At 41.8% G+C, this 17,926-nt stretch overlaps 1 protein-coding gene across 1 annotated transcript in view; it reads right to left on the reverse strand.

The window, feature by feature from the left end:
- The window catches only part of fras1 (Fraser extracellular matrix complex subunit 1), a 299,016-nt gene that overhangs the window by 4,645 nt on the left and 276,445 nt on the right, over positions 1-17,926 (reverse strand). The window contains exons 51-72 of the mRNA XM_085476387.1: positions 15,231-15,381; positions 12,644-12,803; positions 12,380-12,548; positions 11,586-11,832; positions 11,112-11,456; positions 9,015-9,175; positions 8,212-8,359; positions 7,916-8,121; positions 7,670-7,826; positions 6,068-6,268; positions 5,788-5,975; positions 5,044-5,319; positions 4,667-4,899; positions 4,421-4,581; positions 3,915-4,129; positions 2,616-2,766; positions 2,215-2,322; positions 1,603-1,762; positions 1,392-1,508; positions 1,088-1,254; positions 468-673; positions 227-373 (exon numbers count right to left, since the gene is read on the reverse strand). Of these exons, the coding sequence (XP_085332513.1) occupies positions 227-373; positions 468-673; positions 1,088-1,254; positions 1,392-1,508; positions 1,603-1,762; positions 2,215-2,322; positions 2,616-2,766; positions 3,915-4,129; positions 4,421-4,581; positions 4,667-4,899; positions 5,044-5,319; positions 5,788-5,975; positions 6,068-6,268; positions 7,670-7,826; positions 7,916-8,121; positions 8,212-8,359; positions 9,015-9,175; positions 11,112-11,456; positions 11,586-11,832; positions 12,380-12,548; positions 12,644-12,803; positions 15,231-15,381 (4,074 nt within the window). The remainder of the gene's footprint in view (positions 1-226; positions 374-467; positions 674-1,087; positions 1,255-1,391; positions 1,509-1,602; positions 1,763-2,214; positions 2,323-2,615; positions 2,767-3,914; positions 4,130-4,420; positions 4,582-4,666; positions 4,900-5,043; positions 5,320-5,787; positions 5,976-6,067; positions 6,269-7,669; positions 7,827-7,915; positions 8,122-8,211; positions 8,360-9,014; positions 9,176-11,111; positions 11,457-11,585; positions 11,833-12,379; positions 12,549-12,643; positions 12,804-15,230; positions 15,382-17,926) is intronic.

A 17,926-nucleotide genomic window follows, 5' to 3' on the forward strand; every position in this document is an offset into this window, starting at 1 on the left:
ATTTTAAGCATCTCCAAAAGTTCAAAGCTGCTGTGGCTCATTGAACAAGAAGTCTTTACTGTCTGGACTAAATCTTTATTACTTTCTTGTAATCAAACTTACATATTAACTTAACAGCATATTAACAGCTACTTCTCACATCAGATATATACACACATACACACAAACACACTATTGCTGTGCTAGACAGCGCTGTACCACATGTGCTGTTTCTGATTCCACACACCTTGTAGAGCGCATCAACCTTCATCGTGAAGCCGTCTACACCTGGCATGGCCGTCATGGACTGCAGCTCTGGGATGTCTGAGGCAAAGTGAGCCTCGAAAGGAACGTCGTGGAAAAATCTGTCACAGACATCGGGCTGTTTACGATCCTGCAGAGGAAACATGAAGAGAAGAAATGATAGCACATGTCCAGAAACACTGTAGTCTCTTTCTTCAAATCAGAAAACTTTAATAAATCTGTACCAGCAGCAGGAAGCGATGTTTGAGGTGTTTGTTGGGTTGAATGCAGCCGTACTGCGGCCCCTCGTTGTACAGAGTCCCCGTGGGGTCGAAGAAGGGAACATATCCGTCCCTGCCAGTGCACAGGTAAACCTTCTCCAGCTGCAGTTTGTAGGCTGCGTTCAGGTTCTGCTCAGGGTTCCACAAAACCCTGCCGTACAGAGTCTGACCTGCAGGGGGCAGCAGAGGGAAGCGTTTACTTTAGGGAATTAGAGTGACTCGGTTCATACAATATTGTAAAATACAGTAAACAAAATTTGATTGTTTTATTACATAATGAAAACATGTTTCTGTATATAATAGTAACGGAAAAGTATGAGTAATGTGAGGAAATATATTTTGTTAAATTAGTAATCATGTCCACTATTGAATATTAAAAAAAACACAAAAACAGATCAGCATGTTGTTTACATTTTAAAGATAAATGCCTCTTACTGTATAAAAAAAACCCAAATTAGTACAATAAATATTCATTATTTATTAATATTAATAATAAAATAAAACAAAAACAGCTGATTCTGAGGTGGTCAGACTCATTTTTCGTGGAATGACTTTTACATATATATATATGTATATATATGTACCCATGGAGAACGCTCCTTTGTAGTCCATCTCAGCCATCGACACATCAGCAGTAGCCGGGTCCATCATGAACACCTTCTCATTGTTGCACAGCTGGAACTCCGTGTTGAGCGAGTAAACCACAGGAACAGGCCTGTTGGTTTGTTGGAAGGCAATCGGCACCAGAAACCTGTGGGGAAAAAATTTTGTTCAAGCTCCTTAAGCAGTAAATCTCTATGAAATTAGTTTGGAATCTTGTTGGATTTAAATAAGAGAACTAATTTGAGAAACTGTCTGCGGTAAATGTCTGCAGCTGTTTGGTCGTACTTCTCTGGAGCGTGAGCTGTGCAGGACAGCTGTTTGTCACCGGGATCGATCCACGGCTGAGTTGGCTGAACAGTGCAGGGGACCAAGAAGACTGTGTACTCTCCAGAATAGTCCTTCCTGTTCAAGAAAACACAAAATTATTACTATCCCATCATCATGGGAGGTCAACACGACCTGAGCCTATAGGCTGGTTATGAATGAATGTACTGACCTGCTGTAGGAGCTGGTAGCCCTCCACAGCTGGTACGGTGAGTCAAAGGTTTGAGCGCTCCACAGCAGCTGGATGTCAAACTCGATGCCTCCGAGGTGGTCGGGGGCCATGAGGCGGGACTTGTGGCCCGGCAGGGTGTGGTGCTCAAGCACAAACTGACCTGGAGGGAGAATAACAGCAGGGGGTTTGATTTTTAGTGTAAAAAAAAGAAAGAAGAAGAAGAATATATCCTGCATCCTATTTTTGCACACCTCATAAGGCTTTGCGGTCTAAAGGCACCGCAATACCATTTGAACAGGCACAGTAAAGCCCTCTGAATGCAGTTCTACAAACACAGCGAAAACCTGAAGCTAAATTTAAAAATAACAAATGTTTGACCATAAAGGCTAGAACTGTGTAGAACTGTGGGATAAAACTGAAAACCTTAAATTGTCAGTTTAATTTCCTCTCTCAGTGGCCTCCTCATTGCTGTAATAAAAGATGGATTTACATTGATTTACCTCGATCACAGACTGCTCTCTCATTAGCTTCCATTTCTTGTATCAATAACAATATTAAGGCAGACATAATAATTCTATGCAATGCTCTTAGAACGTGTGTTTGTGGACTGACCTCTGAATTTGGCGTGAGTTTTAAACTCAATTACCAGCCGACCGTCTTCCCTGATATAGATCCTGATGATCTGCAGTCTGGCTGAGAGGACGCTGTCAGTCTGGATACCTGCAGACATGAAAAGCCAGCCAAAGAAAACCTAAATTAGAGCAGAAGTACATCACTAATAATTTCTTGAATAAGAACTTGGATACTTGGAAACAGTCTTAAATCTTAAATGATTTATTTCTACAATGCATTTTCATCATTATCCCATTTTTCAGAAAGGAAATAAACATTGTTACCCTGCACAATGAAAGCAAAACTACAATGTGAAACCAAAACACATCCCGCTATATGTTTACATCCAGGACTGTGGACAATAATAAGGTGTGCAGAGTTCATAGACATAAACTCATGACCTGTCCTCCAGAGCACGGTGTCATAGAAGAAAGAGAACTCCATCTCGGTGTGATGCTCCAGAGAGGCCCAGCCTCTCGGGGCTGTGACGTAGATGTAGGAGACATAGAGAGGAACCTGCACCGTCAGGAAGGACTGAGCAGAGTCCCGAACCTGGAAGAATAGCAGCAGCCTTTAATGTTAATTCTCTCAGAGGGTCACAGAGAACTTTCTTCTGTTTGTGAGGACTTTACACACGGTACAGAGCATTATTTCACCATATCCTGCAATCACTCCTGTGCATATTTTATGTCAAATGCCTTTATCTGTGCCTCCTCATCTCCTCTGTTCTCCCGCCTGTAACCTGAAAATCAATCAGTCCGACATTGAGGACTGAGGAGAAATATAAACCCATCGAAGTGCTTTAACCTGCATTTGTGCACACAGACACTTCTTTAAATCTTTTAATAGTATGAACTGTAGATGATGATATTCAATGTGCTTGCAGTTTTATGTTGAGGAAATTATGAAAATTGTTCCACAGTTTTTTGGGAGGTTTTTTTTTTGCAGATTGTTGAACCTCTGCCCATCTTTACTCATTAGAAACGTCCTGTGATGTTCTTTTTACACCCAGTCTGTTACTGACATGTTGCCAGCAAATCAAAATCACTTCCCAGCCTTCTGTTGCTCCTGTCTCAACTTTTTCGAGGTGTGTTGCTGACATCAAAATGAGCTTAAGTTTTCCATAAAGTAGTGAAATGTGTCAATTTAAACATGCGATGTGTTTTCTATGTTTTATTGAGAATGATATGGGTTTAAACAATCAAGAATGCACAGGTCCTCTGCAGGGGTGTTTTTCCATTTAAATATAAAAACCAAACTACAGCTGCACTGGCAGCTGTGTGAAATGTCATAGGTTACTGAAAATGAAGCTCCTTGATCGCCTCCTTCACTTGGGTCTCTGGGCGGAGGGACTAAGACGTGAGGAGCGAAGTCGATGATGTGCAGTCTGGGGATAGTTTAGTCAAGACATCTGTTTTCTGCTCCCAGTGGTCTTCTTGTATTCTTCTTGTTTTTGTGTTACGCTTTTAGATTCCTTTATGAGTAACCTTTTTTCCCCTCTATCTCCCCCATTTCACCTTCTTCACCTTTGCTGCCACTGAGTTTTATAACTGATTTTTAAAATCAATTTTTTTTGTTTTTGCACGTTTCTGCACACATAAATAACTCTTCCATAACAACTGATTCAATTTATCAAGAAGACTGAAAACATTGTGAAGAGCGACTGTTTTAAAAGCTCTGCCTTTGACCGTCCTACGCACCTGGAAGTCCGCGGTGACTGAGCCCCCGCACACGTCGATGAGTTCTGTCATGTCGTAGTAGGCATCGAAGGTCCAGATGCAGCTCTTCAGGTTGAGGTGCTTATAGAACTGGAGGCTCTTGCCCTCGCGGACGTTGGGGTTGAACTGGTAGGGGCGGTCGTAGCCGGGCCCCAGGGAGATGCTGTCATACGATACATCATCGAGGAAGCCCGACTCTGAGGAAGAGTGTTGTCAAAGAAAAGTTAGAAAACTACACGTCTGGTTTAATAATTATTTTTTAAATCGATCAGGAAATCTTGCAAGCATTGATTAAAATTGGCTGCCTACAAAATATTAAACCACGAGAAGATGAAGCTGACTGCAGCAGAAAATTAAAGAATTTTAATATGGTGGTAATTCAAACGTGAGCCCTAGATACTGTAAATGGTTCAAATGTGGATCTAATCACACTGCAGCCTCCTGAAGATGAAATTTCCAGCTGTGAGGTCTGTGTTTGTGTGACTGACCGGCGATCCCCTGAAGGTCTTTGAGGGTGACCAGGTTGGAGCAGACGTGCTGCTGCCTGTAGATCGACTCTGACAGCAGGAAGTGAAGGTTGTGCAGCGGCATGGTGGAAATCAGGGGGAGCATTCCATCCTGATGGGGGATCTGGACTGAGATGTGGATCCTAAACCGGGACATACAGAGAAGAGCAGAAATTAGCATAAACTCTTGGTGAAGATGCTTATCTGGTTTAAAAAGCCGCTACGGACCGGTTGGGGTGCTCTTTGTGCTTGACGTCTAAGTATTTGAGTGTGGCGATAAAGGATTGAGCCTGGAAGCCTCTGGCGGTGCCCGTGGTGACGGGTGTGTGGCAGATGGAGCCCTCTGTGCCGATGGTGGCGATGTTGCTCCTCAGCGGTGTTCCCAGGTGTCCAGCTTTGTCTCTGGCCTGAGCCACGCAGCGAACGTGGAAGCGCCGGCTGAAATAAATGCTGTCCAGAACCTGAGAGACACGAGAGTTTCCACACACAGGGGAAAATTTTTAAACATAATTTTATTGTCTTACTGCCAATAAATCCTATTAAATAACAACCTAATGTATTCGCCTCTTAATTTCAGATTTATTTGACTCCTTAGTTTAACTCACCATATGGTTGACGCTAGTATACGGGGTTGTATCTGTGACCGTCTCAAAGGGGGATCGGGCGCCGCTGGTGTCAGTGGGAGCCGCCACTTCCCACGAGAAGTGAACTTGGGTCTGGTTGATTCCCGCCTCCTCACAGCGCTCCTTCATCACAGAGTACTTGGGGTAGTGAGGGTCACAGGGTGTGACACACACCAGAGGGTAACCTGGAGAGGGAGTCTTCTTGCTGCCCTCTTTGATCACCTCCTGGACATGATCGTAATCAGCGAGAGAGACCACCTGAGCAGGAAGGAGGGTGGGAGATCGTGTAAATGAGAGGAGTTCAGCTTTTACATTTCAAGGGGCTGGCGTACAAAACACAGTATGAGATGAGATTCCTCCTAAAAAGTCGTTTGGGGTAAAATCACCCACCATATAATATTTTAATGGAAGCTGAATAGATATATTCATTGCAAGTGGTTCTGGTAAATGCATAAGAAATGTAAAAGCCTATAAACAAGTGCCTGAGGGAAAATGCTGCCCACGTTTGCTGCTGCTTTTTTGGAGTTCTCTGAATATGTATTAGGGGAGAGATGTGCTTTTGCCAGGAGTGGAGACGTTTCAAGTGACAGGTTCTCTAAGTGCTGCAGAAAATAGACAAAAGATTAAGTTCTCAGCTGAATGCTAAAGTTCTCCTAAAGGCTGAACATATCCTCCACTTCTGCTATTCTACTGCTCCTGCTTCATGTATCCTCCAAGGTTCCTTACAATAGGCGTGGCAGGTAGGATGAGACTTCCTGCCGCCTCCTGATCCAGAATGGTCACTGTGGCCATTGTGATCTCCCCAAGCACTGCCTCCACTGGGTCATCAGGCCCAAGGACCAATGAGAAGGACTCGTGCCACTCTCTGTCCTCATTGGACAAAATCTCCACTTTAAAGAGGATGTGGTCCATGCCTATGGAGAAAAAAAAAACATATTTACTCCCAGTAAAATCATCCCACTAACACTCTTCCCAAGTCCCAACGAGGAGCATTTTCAGCACTTACCCGGGGTGAATTTAAGCACTCGACTCTTGGGATTGTAGTCGACTCCAGATTGGGCCGATCCATCCCGGGTGCTGCAACGGATCTTGGACGTTCGGTCCAGATCTCCTCTGCGGATCACTTTGATGTTGAGCACTTCGATGCCATCTGGACCGGGAGGCTCTCTCACCTGAAAGGACGCCTGCTCGAACTCAATGGTGGGAGCTGGAGGAACGGGAGAAGTCTGACTGTCAATCATTTGCACATATAAAACTTTTAATCAGCTTCCAAAATAACAGGTGCATCCAATTAAAACTTATAGAACAGCGGTATAATAAAACCCACCTCCATTAAGGTTTTACTCGTTTTCTTTTTTTTTGATGGAAATAAATAAATACAAACATCAGGCACCAGGCGATAATTAAAAATGAGCCTGTCAGGGAATCAATTCGTGTCACATACATCTGTGCTTCGGGAGGATTTTTAAACATTATTTGTTGAAGTTGACCAAAAGTTGACCTTTGGAATACAAGCATGCTGATCCACACAGGTGTACACACGGGTGTTCACAGACGAGGACTACACCTTTCTTGGCTGCTGCCTCAAAGCACATTGTGCGCTGTCTATCTTGCGTGTTGCACAATATCGTTTATTATTTAGTATCTACTGATATCTACTGCTAGCTAGTTTATTGTGATGGTGCTGTATTTATTATGTTGCTCTTTTTTGTTTGTTTTCTCTTCTGTTTTTTTTTCTCCATACAGGTGATCCAGGTGTTTTGTTTTTCTTTCTTTCTTCCCCCCTTCTCACCGTCTCTTCTCCCCTCTGGTTTTCTTTCTCTCCCTCTCTTTCTTTCATTCTTTCTCCCTGTCCTATCCCCCAGTCATGTCTGTCCCGTTTGTAGCAACTGAAAATAAAATAAATTCATAATTATAATAAAGGTCAATCAAATGGACCAATATGGCAAGGCCATGATGATCCACTTGGTAAAATAAATCCGCTTGGCATCTTTCTTGGCCTTAAGACAACAATTCTGATGGCTAAAGATCCAAACGGGACACACAAAAAAAAAAGAAAAGAAAAAAAAAAAAAAAAGAAGTTGACCAAAAGAAAAAACGAGGAACATTATCTTAAAATTAGTTTGGAAATCAGGAGCAAGTTCAACATACTCAGGATATTTTATCCATACCAGGCTTCAGTTATTCTAACATCAGCAATTAGGCTGAGGGGTCACACACTTGAAAAAATTAGTGACGCATAGTTCAAAAAGTGCAAGTAGACTATGATATACCTCAAATATGCAGTCAACAGGAAACAAAAGGAATGGTGACGACGTTTTCATTGGTTATTAAATCTATATAAACCCATCACCCAGTAATTCACAACTTAGTTTTGAGAGTTTTGTTCAGGAACCATTTCAATATTCCCCAAAAAAAAAAAAAAAAAAAAGTGGGAATGTTTTTTCAAAATAAAAGTCCTCAGCTTCTTTCATGTTAGTATCAGATAAAGGATGTAAAATGTATATATGTAGCTCTTTTTATGATATAAAACCTATCATTATTCTCTGACAGCATATCAGTAAATCCTGTTTAATGTGAATCACATGGCGATCAAGCGCCTGCTTACCATCTTCATCATTGGTGATGGTTACAGTGACAATATCATTGGCTCCCACCATGGCGCCGCTCCAGTGGTCACTGAGCGGTGTACCGAGATGCACCTGAAACTCCTCCTCAGGCTCGAACACTGAGTCGTCAATGATGTGAACTGTGCAGTTTTTCACCTGGAAAATGCACAATCGAAGCACCCTGATGAGCAGAGTCTGAGAACAAGGACACAAACATCAGGTCACATTTTGACTCAACATTTTACCTTCTCTCCTTTGAGGAAAGTGATGCGCGACTCATCTGCATTCCTTCTCTCCTCAAAGTCGTCCATCACCATGGCGGACATGGTCCGGGTGAAACAGCGCACCGATGACTTGAAGGAGAGGTCGCCGGTCCGGATGATGGGGATGTGGAGAAGGTTATCCTTCTCCTTCGCGGTGTAGGAGCTCTTCTCAAACTGCATGTTAGGAACTGAGAGAGAGCGACCAACATCTGATCAATGAAGGGTGTTTGACATGACACATGTGTATTAAAGCCTGCGATTGTTCTGTGAGGACGTACTGTCCTGGAACGTGTCCGCGATGATGACGTTGGCTTCATAGGGCTCTTGGAGGACAGCACCCTGAGGAGAACTGAGGAACACCACGAAGGACTCAGACCCCTCGATGGACGGGTTCTGGATGTCATCCATGATGGTTAAACTGCACGTCTGTTTAAAAAAGGGAGGTCAGATTAAATGATTTGCAAGGGTTATACGGGTGAATCTGTTATTTATCGAGGAATAAAAACACCTTCCTGGTAGCTGCAGTAGAAACTTGGTGAGCTCGGCTGATGATGTTATAAAAAAATGTTCATCTACTGTACGTAAAGATGTCAGTGTTGAAGAATTAACTCAGATCCAGCTGTGTACAAGTGCTGACACCGTTCTACGCATCCCAGAGGCAAAACTTCATACAGCGTATCCAGTTCAAGCTGCTTTATCTGCTCACAGTCTACAAGCTGCTTTTTTAACCCAGCATCCCCGACTGTCCTCCATCCTGTTTATCAATTATCTGATAGCCCATTGCACAGCTGGCTCAAGTGTTTTTGTTTGGGACGATAACATAACTGTGACATCTGTGCTGGGGTCTCCGTGCTATTTTCACTGTTGTAGCAAAATCATTGCCACTCCTAAAGTTGGACAAAAGTTGACCTACCTGAAGTTAACTGACTGCAGTGTGAGGGTGCATTAAAAAAAAGGATGATGGATGTTTTTTTTAATCACCCATCACACAGAACATGTAGAACAAGAGAAACAACATAACTGTTTCATTCTTAAAATATAAACTATAGAATTCGACTGTAGGTGAGAAGTCTGTCCTCACCTCGTCAGTTTTTCCAGGTTTGAATTCCACTTTCTTGGAGCTGGGAATGTAGTCGACCCCGGGGCTGGCTGACGGAGGGTCTGAAGGTCGGGTGGCGCACCACACAGAGGTCAGCGAGGACAGGTCGCTGCCATGACGCAGCACTGGTATTTCAATTGTGCCTGAGAGAGGGAAAAGTGAAATGCAAGGTAAAAAAATGTGAAATGTGGGAAGTTGCTGTGTTTTTGAGGGGTTATAAGATATTAATAACTCTAATTTACAAAGTTGTTTTGATCTTTACATAGAAAGTAATTTAAATCCTGATCTAAGAACAAAGTGACACAGAAACTGAATCTCACAGCTTCTTTTAGCTGCAACTAATGATACTGTCTGTTCAACACTGTGGGGAAGATACCTTTGTATCAAAGATCAAAGCTACGCCAGCGAGAAGAAGGAGAAAAAGAAAGAAGTGGAAGAAGTTCAGCAGAAAGATGAGGCGCAGTGTAGCTGTCAGTGATGCTAATTATAAGAGAGGAAACAATCTATTCTGTGTCATGCTCCAAAACACGTCCAATGTTCCTAAATAAATGAAACAAGTAAAATATCACAGAGTGCAGTGATCTAACTGACGATGAGAAATGTTTCCACAAAACATGATGCACGTAAACTGGTTACACTAATATCATTAAATGTATCCATTATGAAACCTCCCATACAAAGACTACTTTCTAACAACTATTGGAAATGCCCTAAATTCCTAATGGAGAGCTATAAGAATAGGCATCACTTCAAACAACTCATATAAAAAAGTAATAAAGAAAATATAACCATTACTTATAAATTATGTAATTTTTTAAAATATTAAATCATTGTAAATACTGTCATGTGTACAAACACCTAATATTATAATGTATGGTAATAAATGTGTATCAAATAATTATTTTATAAATTATTCATGACGTACTGATGATAAAAATTATGTTCTGATGACATTCCATATAACATTTTTACATTATGTATTTCTTAACGATGACCTTAGACGTTATTGTTGTTTGATTAAGGTTTCAAAGGCTTCATTTAAAGCTGCTGCCAGGATATGCAGATGGATTACCAGTGAAACCAGTGATACCAGTTTTCCACCTAAGTCCTAACATGATCCTAAAGTGGTCTTCTCTCTTCTATTTTATATCTGCTTGTGTTTCGTAGCCTGTTTAGGCCCTGTCCAGGACTGGAGCTTCTACTTCCGCTTTCTGCCATCTCCTCCAGCTCCCAGCTCCCAGACTGTCACTGTGCTTGATTGTTCTGGTACACCAATCCCTGCTTCAATCAAGCCGCACCATCAATCACACCACCAGCTTAAAATGAGCAGCAAAGCAGAGCTTATTATTCAGAGCTGCTTTGAGCTGCCATGCCACTCTGTCAGTCTGTATTATTTAGACTGTACCTTGACTGTGTTGTTTTAAATGTACTTTGGCTTTGTGCTGTTTTTAACTAGTTACACCTGTACTTTATATTTATTTGCTTAATTTTCAACTCGGGCAATAGCATCTATTTTGGCTGCATAACCTCTCAGTGTTTCTGGAGAGTGGAGCAGTGATCATCTCCAACATTCACACGTGATAAAAGTTTGTCTGTGAAGGTTCTCAGTCATCCAGGTCATCGTAGTCTAAGGGGCTTGGAAAGAAAAGCGTCTGGACTTCTTTAAGTTTCCTTGAAGCCTAGTTGGGTTTTTTATTTGTGATGAAAGTGAAACTACGCAGTGAGTGGGTTCACAGGTTTTATGCCAACCCAAGTGCCAACTCTTACACTCTTAAAATATCTATCATACTAACATTAATGTTTGTTTATAGATCATTTATACAGTCAAAAAAAATGATTACTACTAGTTAGAATGCTAATAATAAATATGTGTAACTAAAGTTTAATTAACTACTAATCTATCATTCATTGCTAATGATTATTGTGAAGTGCTAGCTACCAGTGCACTAGTTTTTTATAGGAAGCTATTAGCCGTTTGAAACATTTAATTTTTTTTACTTAAATTTAATTTAATTACGCAATAAGAAATATGAATTCATAAAGACATTACGCTGGTGGATGCACGAAAAAGGCTCATACCAGCATCTTCGCTGAAAGTAAACGTGGCGTTTCCAAGAGAAACAGTCGATGCATCGTTGGGTCCATCAATAATGACCTTGGCCACCGACACGTCGCCCATGCGTGCGTTATCGGAGGTGTCTGAAAGCACCAGCTCGAACTCCTCGGACAGTTCGTACTCGCTGTCATCGATGAGCTTAACATCACAGGTGGACATGCTGACTCCAGGACCGAAGATCACTCGGTTGTCGGTGGTCATGCCGCGGCTCTTGTAGTCAGAGCCGGACTCCAGAGCGTGGAGGCTGCTGCCCTGTGCTGACTTGGCTACGGTGTAGCAGAGAGCAGAGACTGTGCTGGAGGTATCACCTGAGCAGAAATGAAGAGAGACAACAAGGTCACACAGTGTGTGCAGGAACTAAAGTGAAAATGAAAAGAAAGAAATTATGAGAAAATTCGTGGAACATGAAATGTTAGAAACTCCTCTGCAGTGTGTACCTTTCCTTTCAATGGGAGCATGGATTAAGCCTGAGCTTTCATTGACATGGTAAATCTTCTTGTCAAACTGCAAAGTGGGTTCGTCTTCTGTGTCGTTGATGTTGACGACAGCGCGCGTGTTTCCACCCAGCAGCGCGTACACGGGCATGCTGAGCTCCACATGGAAGCTCTCGATCCCCTCAAACACCTTGTCGTCGTTAATGACTATAGTGCACACCTTTGTGTCCTCACGCTCATCAAACTGCACCTGGAAAACAATGAGAAGGAGGCATTAAAGAAGTGATTACAAAACCTTAACTTAACATAGGCTAGTTATAGATGATACACGTCACTGAATGTCAAGTAAAGCAAAAGTGTGCCCACTTTACTGAATCTTTTTCCTCCTCAAACCTCCATGTACACAAAGGAGTACCTCAGGGTTCCATATTAGGACCACTGATTTTCTTCCTCTGAAATAGGATGTTTGTAGTACAAACATTACGTTCCTGTTGTACTCCACTTAAAACTGATGAAAATGCAAAAAGATTCCAGGTTCACGTTACTCCCAAGATGTTAAGGTCAAAAACTGCTCGAAGCCGTGGATCTGTTTTTATGCTTGATGCTGTGGTCCACAAGTTCATGAACAGGAAAGTAAGACCTAACCTTGGATTATTTTGTTGTTACAAAGATAAATAAGATTTTAGCAGCATTTACTGGTTTCCAGACTAAATGAAGAACACAAACTCACAGGAGAGAAATAAAATCAATTAAAAGAGAAATGTTCATTTTTTAAACGTGGAATATCGAGTTTCTACCTGCCCAGCATATTCCACGTAGTCCTGCTGTCCAGGTCTGGATCCGACGCTGCTCGTGGAGGTGGCGCTACCCTGTTCAGTGCGGCAGAGCACGATGGCGTACTGGTTGAGATTACCGGTTCGCTTCACGGTCACCGCCACTGTGCCGGCCTTCTCACTCACATTGTAGCTGTGGTGCCAATAGAAGAAGTAGGAAGGTAAAAGGGTGGGTGTCCAACGGATAATCTTTATAAAATATGTATATTTCTTTGAAATGGTGCAGACCTTTTGTGCTCAAAGCTGATGAGGGACCACTGGATGTGGAAGACATTGTCACTGACCACATTTGGTTTGCTGTCTTTGACCAGGAACTTGAAGTTGTCCATGGTTTCCTGGACGTTCTCCTGATGAAGCACGTACCGGATCAGACCCAGATTGATATCGGCTACAAAGAAAAACAGCCACATTAGTCTAAATTTATTTCTCTGTTTGGGGTTTTTAGTATTAGTGCTTCTATTAATGCTTCTTCATCAGTTCATTCATGTCTACCAATTGTTTTTTATGTTTCAATCACTTCATGTTTCAGTAGCCGTTTGGCTCGATTTCTTACTTTGTTACCGTCATGTTTTCTTCCACCCAGCAATGCTTTTCTGATCCTCCAGAGGATCCCAAGGAGATCTCAGGCCAGATGAGACATAAAGTATAAGCTCTCTGGTTTCTGGGTCTTGCTTATAATTTCCTTTGAGTTAGGTGTGCACTGATAATCTCTAAAGGAAAGATACCCAGGTGAGATCCCGCTGAATGTCTTAGAGCCTCACCCTGAAGTTGAGCTCAACGCTGCCTCAGAAGGAGATGAACATAATTATTTTAGCCATTCAGACTCAATTTTAATAAAATACCATTACTAAGAAGTGAACTGACTCAGATCAGGTCTGATGGGAGTCAGTCAAAAACGACCACACGGGTTCAAAATGTGCTGAAAATAATGTTTTAAATATGCCAGAAATGTCACAAAGCACTGCAGCAGGTTTTTAAATCAGCAGGAGAGCCAAATTCACACGATGGTCTTTAAAGACAATTAGTGCTGATTTTTATGCTTGCACACAAATTTACTGTGAGGAGGGGGACACCCAAAAAAGATTGATTGAATCTCAATAGTGAAAATCTTTTGCAAAGAAGGCATTTCTTGGAAAATATCACTTCCATAATTTGCAGCCTTGGGCCAATTCACAGTACTTGGAGAAATAAAATAGCCTGGAAATGAATGTGAAAGTTATTATTGGCTCTGGGTTTCTGCTCATTTACACCTTCCACAGAAGGTTGTAGAAAGGGAAACACTTAGATGTGAGCCCAGCTGCTTCAAAATTGGCCAAATGACCTTCAGGAAGCTCAGCATAAACACCACAGAGATGAAGACAGTACTAAATTATGCATTAATATCCAGAATAGTAATATCTCAAACATAATTTTTAGATTGCGTACAAGCATTTGGCAGAATATGGGAGCAAATGCTCACAGTCGGGATGATGTTGATTACTAGAAATCTCATCTGTTTTATTTATTCATATTGCCTCCATCTCTCGTGCTCAGGCTAAGGGTTATTTCACTTATTGGAAATTTATTATCATTAAGAAAATGATGTTTACAAGCTTCAAATTGAGCATGCGACACATCAAAGTGGCTGTTTATACTTGCTCTCTGCAGCCTGGAGGATCAACATTTTACAACAGCAGGCTGACACTGATCCTCGTCTGCAGCCTTGAGGTGAACATAAGCAGGCTCATAATGAGAGCACTGCTGATTTAAACTGCAAATTAGCTGAGTAAACGTGTGCAACGGGAAATACAGCAGATAGGTGGTGTCGTTCAGCGGAGAAATGATCAGAGCGAAGAATGTGGGGTCAAGCTTTTGTCCCTCCTTCTCACTGTGAAGACAAAATGTGACGGAGTCTTTTGTTTTCCCCTCCTCTACCTTCCAACAGGCACCGAGTTTTCTCTGCAGCGGCACGAAGGATGCGGGATGAACAGAAGAGGGCACCGATGCAACACTGAACTGGTGCAGTGAAGGAAACAGGTGGCTCTCTATACACTGATAGAGAAGTCTTTGTGGTTTATGTCATCCGTTGAGGGAGTTTAGAAGAAAAGCCCAGGAGCAGCGGGTTTCCAATATGTGAGTCCCAACTGCTCTGAGGCATAGCTAATCCTCAGGCATTAAAAAGTCCTTCAAATGAAACTATCTCAGAAGAGAAAAAAGATTGAACTTGAAGGGAGTCAGAAAGCCATGGCTTCATTTTAAAGAGTCATAAGGGTTTGATTTGGAAACGTAAACTGGCACTAACTGCAGCTTTACACAGTATATCCCAACTATGACTGCGGTGATCCCACACTAACCTGATAAGATAACCATCCTGCATATCAAAAAGTAGCCTTCATTTCCTTTTAATATCGTACACCATCAGCCCATTGATGTGAGTTTTTAAAATGCACATGTAGTACATGGTTTATTAGTATTCAGTATGACACAAAAAAGGAAAATTATCCTAATTTTTTATGAATATTTGAAGCAGGAAAAGTAAAAAAACATCAAAGCTCACAGAAGGAGGGGAAAAGCAAAACTGCACCCACTCTTTTGCTCAACCTGTGTTGAGCTGATGGAAATTTTCTTTGGCCCTGATTGGTTCCAACATGCCACAGAGAGTTGCAAAAGTGTCACCACTTTAAACACAGACTCTCTGGATAAATTTGATGAACTGAGTCTTTCTTTGGACAAGGATCGAAGCTGTCTGAGGAGGAGAAGTTAAGAGGGATGGGTTGTCTAATAAGTTAAACTGTTACTGCTGTAAATATAAAGGCAACAGAGAGAGCTTCGGTACCTTGTGTGAATGTGGTAATGGGGTTCCCAGGTTTCAGCTTGCTCTCCAGGAAGCCGTGCTTTGGCTCTGTGGTGATCTCATAAACCAGCTGTCCATCATCTGTGTCCGGGTCCATGGTCAGCAGCTCCTTCTTGGTGATCAGATTGGTGGCCTGACAGACATCAGACAGGATTGACTCAAATTTCCTGTTTTTCAGTTTTCACTGCACAGAAATCATCTCACAATGCAAGAATTCATTACTGGGGATTTCATTCACAATGTCACACTGTGATTCAGCTGAGCAGGAAGCTTTTCTTTTCAATTTCAGCTTCCCTGATGTAGCTATCATAGCAAAAATACCGCTGTTACGAAGCGTCGCTTCACTACTGGCTCAAAAAACAGAAATCAGCATATCCAACATCACAACACCAACTAAAAAACGTGTTTGCTTCTGTATCTGATCTCGACATTGACATTCAGCCAACAAAATTTTGAAGAGCCCCTCCTCTGAAGGGCAAAGTAGTTAACTTTTCTATTCTGTTAATGGACAGCATCTGGTTTATGTGGGTTATAAACTCGCTAATTGTTCCAGTGAGTTTGGATAAATTATTGGGAAATGCTATTGTACACACTGATCTCCCCACTTAAGTACAGATTAGCATCCAAACTGTTATTTGACTCTTAGTTGGATGAAGGACTTTAGACTGATCTCTACGTCGTCTTTACAAGTTTTCCAAAGTTTAAAACCACCAGCATGCACATCTGGAACATCACCACAGAAGGTGATGTGATGGCTTAAAAAGTTTTTTGGTGTGTCTCGTATATTTTAAAGATGTTTCATTTATGATTATTACAAATACGTTTCAATGTATCCAACAAACAAAGTTCAGCTGTGTTTTTTTTTAAGCCGTTTCTTCTGCAAACTACTTTGCAACCAACCTTCTTTTTAGATTTGCCAGTAACTTCTACGTGGATGCTGGGTTGGGAACTACAGTTCTGGAAATCCTTGATTTGAACATTTTCAGGTTCAGGTTATTTTATTTTTAACCGTAGGTAGATTTGGTCTCGTGAATTGAAGAAACAACAGAAAACAAAAAAGCAGAGCAAAAAATACTGACAACAAAAATTTATACTAATTTTGGCCATCATGTAATCCACAAAAGTGACTTTTTAAACCTTGTCGTTTTACAGTTTGGGACCAGAAGCCTTTGTCTGGGAGGAAGAAAAACAAATCTCACTGTGTAAAGAAAAATGAAACCAGCCAACCGCTGCAACTGTCTGGTGGACAGGGAACTTCAGCTGTGGTTCATCAGTCAACCTGTTAGACCACAGAGTTTCTGCTCTTTTCAGATAACTATCCAAACCACAACAACTAAAAGGACAAAACAGATTCAATAAAAGCACGAAGAAATAAAACCATCATGGTTTTATCAATGTGGAAACAAGAAAGCCTTCTTAAACACGAGAGCTGCTGGTGCTCCTTCCTGCACACAGCTTCACAGTTTGCTTTGAAAATCATCTTTGAATCAAAAGTGAGATATTTATAACTCTGAACACTTTCCACATTTTGATTGCACGCTCCTATGTTAGAGGCAGGGCAACGATGCTGTAATGCATGCCCCGCTTCACCTAAATGACTAAAGAGGACCACAATTAGCAACCGAAACATCGTGTTGTATTAAATCACAGGTGTTGAACTCCAGGCCTCGAGGGCCGGTGTCCTACAGGTTTTAGATGTTTCCTTGATCCAACACAGCTGATTTAAATGGATAAATGACCTCCTCAACATGTCTTGAAGTTCTCCAGAAACTTGCTAATGAACTAATCATTTGATTCAGGTGTGTTGACCCAAGGTGATGTCTAAAACCTGCAGGACACCGGCCCTCGAGGCCTGGAGTTCGACACCCCTGTATTAAATGAAACTCAGTAAGAAATTGTTTTGAAATTGCCTCCCCCTGCAGGCCATAACAAAAACTGCACTATCATGGGACCACCTACTTGCTCCTTTCTCAACCTCAGGCGATCCATGTTTGCACATGGAAGTCTAGGATATCCCAGAACACAGCTGCACCTCCAAATATTAATGAGTTCAGATGGAATAATTTTCTTTGACCAAAGGTCTCCTGCCTATATGATCAATTGGTAATGGTCAGGTTTTGCTTTCCCCTCCAGCACTCAGGAGAAGATACTGGAGTGTAACAGTATGATAATTTGGCTCAGTGATAAAACACCCAGGACTTAATTACCTGCAGCGCAAACACAGCAAAGGCTGAGAATAAATGAACGATGTGACATATTTACAGTGCCTACCAAACAAACCTGTGCGCTGCATTGCGATGAGGTGGAGGTGGAGGGGCTAATTTCAGAACAAACAGTGATGGAGCTTCTCCTTCGCACTTCACACAGACACATTTACTCTGCTGGAGAATATTCAGGCAGAGCAGGGTGTGCTGGCACTTTTTAAAACATAATTTGCTCAGAGAGAGTTCTGCTGAGCAAACATGCAGCTCATTTAAACACATCTGAATTATCCTGATGTCTCCGTCCTCTGCTGGTGTCCAATTAAAGGTAATAAATTAGAAAAAGTTCTCTTCAGTGTCCGCTGTTCTCACTTTACGGCTATTAAACATCACAAATAGTTTAATTAGATTTGTTTCCTAAATGCCTACTAACTTGGATTTCTGCAGAATTTATTATCACCACTGTGGGACCTGGAT

The sequence above is a fragment of the Copadichromis virginalis genome, linkage group LG12 (assembly GCF_057382275.1).
Source record: "Copadichromis virginalis isolate Kocher_CV1m ecotype Utaka linkage group LG12, C_Virginalis_male_GT1.1, whole genome shotgun sequence".
Classification (NCBI taxonomy): Eukaryota; Metazoa; Chordata; class Actinopteri; order Cichliformes; family Cichlidae; genus Copadichromis; species Copadichromis virginalis.